Source organism: Gymnoscopelus microlampas, assembly GCF_963454915.1.
Source record: "Gymnoscopelus microlampas genome assembly, chromosome: 14".
Classification (NCBI taxonomy): Eukaryota; Metazoa; Chordata; class Actinopteri; order Myctophiformes; family Myctophidae; genus Gymnoscopelus; species Gymnoscopelus microlampas.
The window spans coordinates 23134505-23146073 of NC_139951.1; the positions used below are offsets into that span (position 1 = coordinate 23134505).

General features: G+C 39.6%; 1 protein-coding gene across 2 annotated transcripts; it reads left to right on the plus strand.

Annotated features, from left to right (window-relative positions):
• The first annotated feature begins 471 nt into the window (after nt 1-471).
• Nucleotides 472-11257, plus strand: LOC311060987 (tumor necrosis factor receptor superfamily member 12A). Of its 2 annotated transcripts, none has more exons than XM_084079440.1 (5): nt 472-860; nt 8765-8863; nt 9039-9188; nt 9439-9491; nt 9607-11257. In XM_084079440.1, the coding sequence occupies exons 1-4, from the start codon at nt 779-781 to the stop codon at nt 9477-9479; spliced, it is 372 nt and encodes a 123-aa protein (XP_083935566.1). In that variant the 5' UTR covers nt 472-778; the 3' UTR covers nt 9480-9491; nt 9607-11257. The 2 variants fall into 2 exon arrangements, with proteins under 2 accessions (XP_083935566.1, XP_083935565.1); XM_084079439.1 differs by having other exon boundaries at nt 473-860; nt 9439-9487.
• Nucleotides 11258-11569: the final 312 nt, after the last annotated feature.

The following is an 11569-nucleotide window of genomic DNA, read 5'->3' on the forward strand; positions in this document are numbered from 1 at the left end:
ACTAACACATTTGTTTTCTAATTAATGGATTTTTATTTATGAAATTAGTTTGTTAAATTATTTGTTTTTAATTCATGAAAAATGTTTTGGGGGATTTTTATTTTATTTCAAATGAATAAATAATATTAAGCAAAATGTAGAAACACTTAAAATAAAGGGATATTTACTCGTGACCCAGAAAAATTGACCCGCGACCCACTGTTTGGGAACCACTGCTCTGCTGGGACCCAGAGACCCATGCCAGATACTTGTGTTTTTTGGCAGCAGTCAGTGAATGACGTCGACAGGCGTGGTAATAACAATGAGAACACTATTAAATCCAGACTACATAGGGTTTTGCCGTCCAAGAAGTAAAAAATGTGAAAAAGCTGGTGGGGGGTGGGGCTTTTGAATGTTGTTCTCTATTCTAGCGTATTAAAGACGGGTCTGTCTGCTGTAAACTTTCACTTTTACTACAACAAACGAAACCAAATTGTATCACACACTAGTAAAGTTTCCCGTAAGTCCGGGACGAGCTCCCTTCCTTCGTGCGCACTGAGAATCCGAGAGTAGCCTGCAGTACATAGGAAATGACTCATAGGAGTTGAACTGTTAGCGTGGGTGTGTGCGCTATTAAAACAAGGCGCAGACTCCTCTGGGTGACTCATTCTGATGCTCGCTTTTCCATGGTGAAAACTCAGCACCGATCCCATAGTTAATCAGATGAACTTTTCGGGAATTGTGTAGCCTATAGCTATAGAAAAGTAAGCAGCCACATCCAGTCAGTACCAGGGCTACTATGGCTTCAAACGTGTTCTGTGCGCTGTGTGGACTTATTATTGCGGCTGTGGCGAATTTCCATGGTGTAAACGCACAGAAAAGTAAGTAAATAAATAACTTAACGCTTGTTTTTTGTTTTTTAAAGTTTGAAAGACATGTGTGAGATAGGAATAAGTTGATATTGGACGAAAGTTCTTAGCCCTGTGATGTGTATTGCTAATGTTGGGAGTTTTTCCCCCTAAGTTAATTTGCATGGGAAACCTTGTTTCATTCAACATGGAATATGTTGGTCAGTCACTCAAATGGAGGCAGATAATGGTCAGTGTTGCCAGGCTGTGCGAGAGAATTAAGCAACCAGATCTACGAAAACAAGCCCAAAAGAAGCGACCGCTCTAACCCTATACGTTATACATTGGGTATTTGAAAATAGCCGATCTTCAAGCTCACAACGTGTCGCGAATTCGCGATGCGACGCGTTGTGCGCTTGAAGATCGGCTATGTCTTTGCCATTTCCCCCAAGAAAATTATTGGGAGAAATGTGGACATTTAGGAATATTTTCAAATCCACAAAATCTTGTGGCACAAAATATTTTCAGAAGGTTGGGTGAGGTCTACTACAAATAAATATTAATTTGGGGGTCATCGTCCTGAAAATGTTTGAGAACCACTGTTTTAAACAACATTCAGGAAACAAGCCCAAAATAAGCAACTACACTTTGGAAACAAGCCCCCCCCCCCCAATAAAACGCAACCCGCATGATACCAATATTTACAAGCAACTTCACACAGAAAAACAAGCCCAAATTCGCTTATAATAAGCGGACATGGCAACACTGGATAATGGTCTGCTTACAGAGCCGCTTCCTCTACCAGCTGCACTTCTCACCGGTTCCGCATTCCAATCGCCTTATTTCACCCCATCCATGCATCCATGGCCCTGGGTGAAAAGGACAAGCCACATGGAATGGCGCACTGCTAGTGTGTCCTTTGTCATGTAGAACAGTGGTTCTCAACCTGTGGGTTGGGACCCCCAGGGGGTCCCCCAAATGACAGTAAAGTAACAATTTAAGGACTTTCAAAACTTTTTAAAATACCCTTTTAAACAACAACTGGTCAAACATTGTCCAAATGGTCAAATAAAATAAGATAAAGGCAAAAAATGTGAAAACAGACGATCTACAAGCTTGTAGATCTGCTATTTTCACAATATTTATCTGAAACTGAGTCAAACAAAATGTAATGCCTCAACTCAACTACAATTCCAAGTGCTTGTCAGGGTGTGTGTGTGTGTGTGTGTGTGTGTGTGTGTGTGTGTGTGTGTGTGTGTGTGTGTGTGTGTGTGTGTGTGGGGGGGGGGGGGTCAAATATGATTATTTTGGGGGGTCAAGGCCTGAAAAGGTTGAGAACCATTGATTGATTGAATACTTTATTTAGAATTTTGCAGAAAAAAAGCACATGAAAGTACAGTTTAAATACACGGTCAACTAAATAGGATTGAAAAGCCCATGAAAGCCTAATGGCTTGTTCCCCATGTACCATGATATAGAAAACAGGAAGAAAAAATAAATAAAAGGTTTAACATTTTCACACACAAAATGACAATGTGTGCTTGCTCTCCGTGCCTCTCTCAATTGGATTGTTAAGAACAGAACACATGCTGTAACAATTCAGACTCAGAACAGTAGGCTGCACTGCATAATTACACTGCTATTACAACATCCTCGAACAATTAGAATTAAATTATTAGTATTATTACAGTATTACCATAACGGTATTTCTGTTGAACGTCAAATTAATCTGACTAGAATTAAAATGCAAGACTTGAAAGTAAACTGGGATTCCTTTTACAATAGACCACATCTGGACAAAGTTAATAGTAATTGTATCATCTTCTAGTATCTCTACATCTGGATATCGGCTGCCGCTAATCCCCCAGGGCCCAGGGCAAACAATGACATTCATGACTTTATGGAAAGAGCACAGTTGATCATTCTCCTGGGCTGAGCCCTTTTTAAGGCTCATGTGCCTTTAGGCCATGGATGTTTGTCCCTTAAACACTCATCCTGTTTTTCAGGACAGATCCAATGGTTTGGAAAACGGTTTGAATGCATGCATGCATCAGTAATGTAAAATGTCTGTTTCTACAAATCAAAGACAAATGAGAAAGAAAAAATGAATACATTAGATTTGATAACACAAGTGATTAGCCCTTTGGCCTAATTTTGTTTTGATAGTTTTCTGGCTATAGCTCAAACTCTCAGGTCTGAGTCACCGTTGTGTGCTAAATGGACCCTTTCGTGGAATTCTGGATCAATCAGTAATCGATGAGGCACATAGGAGTCGAGACAATATTCTAAGTGGTGACTTTTTTGCTTTATGTACATGATATCATGGGGAGAAGTACAATAACGCTCATGTCAGTGGTACGGTAGTTCTGCCAACAGGGCAGAAATCATAGTTATACTGTAGCTGCTTCAAGGACAAACTGAACCATAACAAGATAGGCTGTACCAAAACAATAGCTATTAGGCCTAGTGGAGACATAGGCTCTTACAAGCTGTCAAATATCATAATGTATTGTAGAAGTATTATAAGTGATGGCAAAATATAAAGTTTAGATATAAGCAACCATATAATTTCTTCCTCAACCAGTCAAATGGCCCTTTCCTTGTTTCAACTGAGAGGTTACTTGCACCTTGAGGGTGTAGCCAGGTTACAAACATGACAGGAAATGCAGAGAAGAACAATGACACATTTCACTGCGACCCCAATAACATGGTTCAGCCCACCTCTAGTCCTCTAGGGCCAGGCTTGTTTGTCTCTTGAGGCATGCGCAAAACTTTGCTGTTAAAACATAATTATGGAGTAGTTCACCCAAAAAATGACTTATTTTCTATCAATTACACACCCCATGAAGCCTTGAATTTGATGACCGGGTCATCGGTCAGTTGGAGACTCAGTAGGAGTCTCAGCCGGTCATCAAATTATTGGCTTAGGAATGTGACAAAAACTTCAAGGCTTCATTCAAGGCTTCATGGGGTGGGTAATTGATAGACAATAAGTCCTTTTTTGGGTGAACTAGCGTACTCCTTTAAAGCAAATTTGTTCTAAACTTTAAATGTCTCCATTTGACTTGTTAAATTGTTGCAATTTCTCATGGCTGGCTGACTGAATATGAATCTTACAGCTTAGTGGCCCCTGGAATACCGCAATAAGCTTAAAACTCTGGCTGAGCATAATGTAGTCTGCAAGTGCAGCACTGCACAATACAATGCCAATGCCATTAGTAATGTGTATATTCCAACTGCATTCTTATATTGTGATGTACTAGGTTCCTTGTATTATGAAAGTGGAACACTCACTGTGAAATCAAAAACTGAAGGGAAATACCACTTGTACTCATGTGTGAATCCTGTCTGTCTGCCTGTCTAACTAACTGTTGTGTATCAGACTGTTAAGTCTGTTATAGCCTGGCCACAGTCACAAATCTGATAGCTGTAAAGAGAAAAGATTTGCCCCACCCCCGCATCGGTGTTGTCTGATGTACAGTTCCATAGAGAACAAGATGCAAAAGATTAAGAAAGGTTACTGCGAAAGTATCCAGGAAGATTTTCTGGGATCAGGGTACATTTTCTTATTCAGAGCTGATAACACTCAAATAATGCGAGCCTCATTTGGTTGCAAAAGTTCAGACAAACACGGTAAGCCATGAAGATAGTCTTCCCACTCAGTCAGTTGAGCTGTGCCTTGATGTGACATCACAGATTAGAGTCTCAGCTCTCTGATTTCTAGCTTTAGGGCAGAGGACAGATTATCCTCGGTACTGGAATGATTAACATGTTTTTACTGAATGCAATTCCCATTCCCATCTAATAGGACCTTGAAGTGTAATACTGTCGGTTGTTTTTTAACCAGTTTAACCCCAGTGTCCCTATTTTGACACTTAGGTGAAAATTCTAAGTCTCCCTTTAGTAAGCGGTTGCACTCTATTAACTTGCACTTGGGGACCAGGGTTCGAATCCAGGGTAGGACATGAAAGTTACAAACTGCAGCTTAACGTAACTTGCAGACAGAGTGCAGGTACCCTTCGATCGGCTCTGTGCATAACTGCAGTCCCAGATTTCCAAAAAATGGCAAACCTGTTTCCTGTTCCGGTCCATTTTCCCATAGCTTAATTTTCTCAAGCTGGTCAATGTGCCTGGTTAGAGCACACATCATGTTGTCGCTGTTGGGGTGGAAACCTCTAGCCTGGAAACCAGATGAATCTGCCATTGCAAAAAAACAATGGCAGATTCCTCATATTTCCTCATATTTCCCAAACTGTTAAAAAATAACAGCTTTTTTGAGCTTGTATATCAGTTATTTGTATCTACTTTTGTATGACGAAAAGGGAATTAATTCACACACAAAAAAAGAAAAGTTGAAAAATGCAGATAAGAGTTTTCTGCCCGACAGCGACGATGTGCTCCATGTGAGAATGGAAATCTGGTTTTGGATCTGACCCCTGTCTTGTCTTGCATGTCTCTCCTCTCTCTTCCTTTGGTTTCCTATCTCTCTATAAATGACTTTCCTGTAATAAAGTATGCCAAAAATATATATTTAACACAAAAAACGTGTCAATCCCACTTATCTTTATCTCGTGTATACAGTTTGAAAGACTAAATATGAAACGCTCAAAGCAGCATACATGCAGTTCAGTGGATTAGGAGCTTGCTTTATTATGTCCAAGGTTATGCATTCAAACCCTGCTCTAGTCCTACCAAGAGGAAATCTAAAGTTGAGAGCCAGGTCTTGGAGATCAGATTGAAAACCTCTCTCTGTGAGCTTATAGACAGGTTCACTGGTGGTCTACTGGTTAAGTAACATGCACTTTAAGGCTGTGTTGTGTAAGTTGCCTGAGGGTTTGAAGCCATTGCTGTTGGTTGTGCAGTTGGAGATGTGTTGAACTGAGAGGAAGGTTGGTTGATGGTAGCCTATCACTGAATCTGATTTTTTTGCAATGGCAAATTCGTCTGGAACCAGGCTTGGTTGATGGAGGGGGGGATCACTTCTCTAGACTTTGAAATGTCAAGCGTGGAGATGGGGCTTCAACCCATCAAATCTAGTGTTTTCCTACAGACTGGATCAAAATGTACACTGTCAAGAGTTAAATTAACACAGAAGATTTTGGTGTGTAGAAAAACACACGTCAAGATGCAAACTTACAAACTCAAACTCAATTTACTTATTAATGTCAGAGTGGCTCTTGTCTAAGGTCTGCTCTGTCCTAGTTGACATGAAGCTAAATGAGACATTCAAGTTCATCACTGAGAATTGAAAAGGGTTCAATCTCTTCTTTTCTCTCAGATTGTTTGCTGAAACACTCTTTTGTCCTTGATCACAGTTACCTGGAAGACAATGATTACATTTAAAGTTGTGACTTTAGACTTGTGTATACAGTACATGTACATAATGACAGCGTGTACACTGTGTCAAAGAGGGGTAGAATGGTTAATTCATTCTATTTAAATTTCAGCAGGTGTGTTGGAGTGGGAAGAGGTGCAGGGTTGGGTGAACAGGCTTACGGTAACTGGAGTTCTGACCTTACATTTACACAGTACTGCAGGTCATTGTAGTTGACCCTTTAGTGCAGCCAAAATTATATTCAGGATCTGCAGACAGAAATAGTATACAGACAAACAGCCTTGTTATCTCCGGCAGGCCACGAAGGCCGGGGGCAGAGATTATGTTTTCGCCCCTGTTCTTTTGCGAGTGTGTTTGTGAGTGTGTGAGCTAATCTCGCAAATCTCGGGTAATATTACCCCCACCCAATGTCCCTCCAGAGTACTCCTTCATATGGCGAAGGACTGGCCCGTGAGGTCAGTTCATATGGAAGTGTTTCTATGAGCTACACCGCGTATATGGGTGGTGATGTCATTGACTATACCTTTCGTTCAGATTTACAAGCTCTGTGCTTTTTCTTTCCGACAGCAGTTTACAATTCCTCAGACACACACATTGACCAACACAACACACACACACACACACACACACACACACACACACACACACACACACACACACACACACACACACACACACACACACACACACACACACACAGACATAGCGACTGCGGTTAACTATGACTCGCACACATGTGTATGCCCCCCCCACACACACACACACACACAGATACATCGTGACACATGGCGCCACACGCGTGCACGTGGCCCCTGACACAAAGACACTGAGAAACAGCAGCGCTGCATGGGACAGACACTCAGTTAACAGGGAGAGGGAGACAGAGAGCGAAAGAGAAAATGAGCAGCACTTTCTAACTACCTGCCAACTGTGCCAAGACATCAGAGACATTTCCCACAGATTACAAACACCCAAAAAGAATGTGAAGACAGAAAAAAACAAAACAAAAAACTCCCATGTATGCAGGGTGAAGTACAGCATTGTGCAAACACAGCAGCAAGATTTGTGAGCTGTTGTGACAGGAAAAGGAAATCCACTGGAATACAACCACCATACAGACTGTCAATCACTGGTGTATTCCTGAACTATCTGCACCATGCTGATGTCTGTTTACAACTAATGTACAAACAGAGCAGATAGAAAAGAAAAATACTAATAATGTTTATATATATTGAGTTATATCTTTGTTATACATTTTGTGTGTGTTTAACACTTGCATTAAAACCCCTTCGAACTGAAAGAAAAGACTCAGTAATAGTAGCGATATTGTTTATTTCATTCAAGGAGAGAGGTTTCCTGTAGCGCCTACTCATTTCGTCACTTGTACTGTAGATTACGTCAAACCTGTTTCATAAGTAGTTTTGGTATTGGTTTCTTTGATGAATGCTGACTCAGTTCATGGTTACTGTGTGAAACAAAAGCATAGGCCAATACATACACATAATGTCTAGTGCACATACATGTGCACTAGACATTATATTTGCACAATTCTAAATGTGTTTTACTCCACTGTAAACGTATTTATTTATGTCATCATTAAGGTTTATCATATTGACATTCATGTGTTGCTCTTGTCTTATTTGACTTGGTGTAGCACAATTGTTTTGAGAAGCGCTATATAAATAAGGTCTCTTATTTTCAGATTGATTTCTGCATTATCACATCAGGCTGTGAGTGTGAATGCTTACATATGTTGCATTGCATTGTGTTGAACACTGAACTTGCAGTTGGCTTTTGCTGTTCTATTTTCAGGCTATTTCCTCCCTTATCACCTAGGAAGTGCACAGCTTTAATTGTTCTACTGTCTGGCTGCCATAAAGAGATATGGAGGTTTCCATTGTGTCTAGAGAGGTAGCCATTTTCTCTGTATGAAAGGGAAGGGAACGTTTCACTACTGCCGACTTGCCGAGGCCATCTTTCTCAGACACCGAATACCACATTCGTTTATTCTCTGAAAGACACGCATATACAAACATACCCGGCACTCAAAACAATTCAGCGGAAGAACTTTGTGAAAACACACAGACATCCTGCTGCTCACACACACAAGCTATGTCACAGTGCCTTGTGCCTGTACGAACAAAATTAGCCAGTGATTCTCATTTGCATTTAAGTGCATCAGCACATTTCCAGCCCCCAAGGAATTCCCCATTAAATTTCATGAGAGGCGGAAAACCCACAAGGGTTCTCAGATCTTACAGCTTGATGTCATACCGTTTCTCAATCAGTCCAAAATTTTGACTTTTTTTTCTTTTTTTTTTCTTTTGGAGATGGAGGAAGGAAATGTGATGGTTTTTCAAAACATCTGCATGAGGCTCATGGGATGCCTGGCTCACCCTGAACGTCATTCTACCATCCTAATCTTTCACAAGCTTAAGTAATGGTGAATACTTTATACATTAGAAATATTGCTTTGTGGAGAGAACTCGTATACGGTAAATGCCAGTGGGTTTGGCTATTAAATAATGTGTTGAGAGGAATGACTCATGACACTTAAAATGACAAAACTAATACATGATTTCCATCGTGTTTATGTGTACAGGCTCATGCAGCAGTTCAGAGTTCTGGAATTCAGATTTGGATGTTTGTGTGCCCTGTGCGTCATGCAAGCAATACCCAAAGACCCCATCATGTAACACATGTAAGTAATTTAGGTCAAATCGACCTTTTGGCTTGTGGTAGCTTTTTAGAGTCCTTGTGGCTGAATTACATGTATAGAAAATGCTGCTACTGATCTAAAACATTGTAGCCAAAGTTTCTGCATTTCTGTTCCAGTGTCAGTTCATACCTTCTCTTTAAATGTCATCCCATTTTAGGTAGGCCTATATTTGTGGAGGAGACTTCCGACGTGTGGAGGCTGGCAGCTATCACCAGTTTCTCAGTTCTGGCTGTTGTGCTGGTGGGTGCTGCAATGATCATTGGCGTTATGGTGCATCGGCGCAAGTCACATAAACGGCCACTGCGAGGTAAGACTCTTAGGAAATCCCATAAGTATCCATTTCAGCTTTAGTTAGCTTTCTGTGCTGAAAGAAGAAAACAGTTATGTCTTACATTAATTATGCCTATAAAATTGGGCCATTTGTGAACTCAAGAGTTTAATGGTGAAGATGCATTTTTGTCAATGATGACTCACAATAGAAACATTATACCAAGGGATACTGTAACAGGGCTGAATGATATGGGAAAATAAAGCAACCTTTCCTTCATACACGACAGAGCCCATTGAAGAAACAGCAGGGCCACTTTATCAAGCATGAACATTTCAGTAGGTATATTTTCACTTCTCAATTCTTAAATATGAATGCATTCATAGTCTTATGTTTATGCAGAGTGTGATTGCAAATTATCTTCTCTAACTGATTTGATACTTCCTGACTTTCACAGCCTCATCTTTCTCTGGAAACAGATGCGACAGAACCGGAACCAAGGGAAGACTAGTCCAGAGTCCGAAGAAATCTCTGTACCATAAACTGTGCTCTGACCACAGGGTTTTGTTTTTTTCTGAGTAGAATTGGACCATGTTAATTTATTATACTGTTCATTTGAGAGATGTGTTCAGTGCTCAGCAAAACCTAAAAGGTTGCAGAGGATTCACAGGGAAGTGGATTTTTACTTATCGCACAGTTGCTTTTGTCTGTGGACACGAGTTCAACAGTGCACTGATTATACGACTTAGAAAGAGTAACTTGCTCCTCTTTAGGAATAGTGACAGTAGCTGTTTTCAGTTATTTCGTATTTTACTTGCCTAAATGTTTCAATTAATTCGCAGTTTGTGTTCAGTTTAAAGAAACCTTTGTTAGTGTACACACAGGCTTTTTTTTAATTCGTGAATTAGACATGAATACATTCCTCCTTCCCAAGTGACAGATGCTTTCCAGTGCCTGATTTGCCCTGTCTCTGACAGGGCGCCAGTGAATGTAATACAGCTATTGTTGCCTGCTGAACCATAATGGGTCACCTGCTAATCGGTAAGGTCAGAAGGGGTCTTTTTGCTGGTCATTTACATCAACCTCTTTTAGATGAACCACAAGTGAGCAACAGGCTGTTTGGCACATCAAGGCCATTTGAATGTAGCTACAGTACTTCTTAGGTGAATTATATCAATCCTGCCAGTACCTCCATTTTTGTATACGTATATAACTGTTATTTCAAGAGCCTGATACAGGAATTTTATAACTGAAGTTGTTGAAAGAGAGAACCAGAATGTTTCTTATGCACTGTTACTGGGTCTTCCAAGAAGAAAAACGATAATTCCAACATCATTTCATTTTCCTTGTTGTAATATAACAAACATTTTGGCAGGACTTGGCTGTAGCACCCCCAATCATGTATGTATGTGTCATATCTAGAATACTAAATACCGAATCTCAATCCGCTACCATGGAGATATAGGACACACACATTTAATGTACAGAAATAAACATTACACCTACAGTTGCCAATTACAGAGCTAGGTGGAGCTATATAACCACATTGCTTACTAACTCTGGCCTGTTGAAACCTCTCAGTTCTCCACCAGTGCTGCACAGGCAGTGTAAGGCCTATAGGGGTCCATTTTCAATTGGGTGGGCATTTCGACTATTTTGAAATTGTGACTAATGCTTATTTGAAACACACTTTCCTTGATATTCCTAAAGGCAAACTATTGAGATGTTTTATGACTGGCATCCTTTTCATATTAATAATGTGTGGGTGTGCTGCTTGCCCTGTAGCAGTAAAACTGGGGAATTAGTTAAAGATACTAGCTTTTTTTTTATACCTTTATATTATTTATTAAGTCTCTTGCCATGTTCAGTTGCAACAACTGCAAAATGTGGACACTCGTCCAAGGGACGCCTGTGAAGATTTTTGTAATATTTGTACCATGCAAGCCAATGTTGTTAGGAAGCAACAACTAACAGTTTTCTTTGTGCTTTTTTAGTTGTGTAATTATATACATGCACTGGCATCTCTTAGTTACTGCATTGTTAGAAATGAATTATACTTAGTGTACCAAACATATTTTCACAATAAAATTGATAACATTTATTTAGGACATGTCTCTTATTTTGTCCCTTTAAAATAATAATAATGATGATAATAATAATATATATAATAATATATGTATATATATAATAATATATGTACATATATATATACACATATATACATATATATATATATATATATATATATATATATATATATATATATATATATATATATACTACTGCTACTACTACTGCATATCTTGATATATTTTGTTTGATCATTGTTTGTTGTTAGTTAAAACAGGAGGAAAACAAGTTCAGTGCTGGCGGCATGGTAAATTCATTCATCTTACTGTGGACATGTTTGCCTGAACATG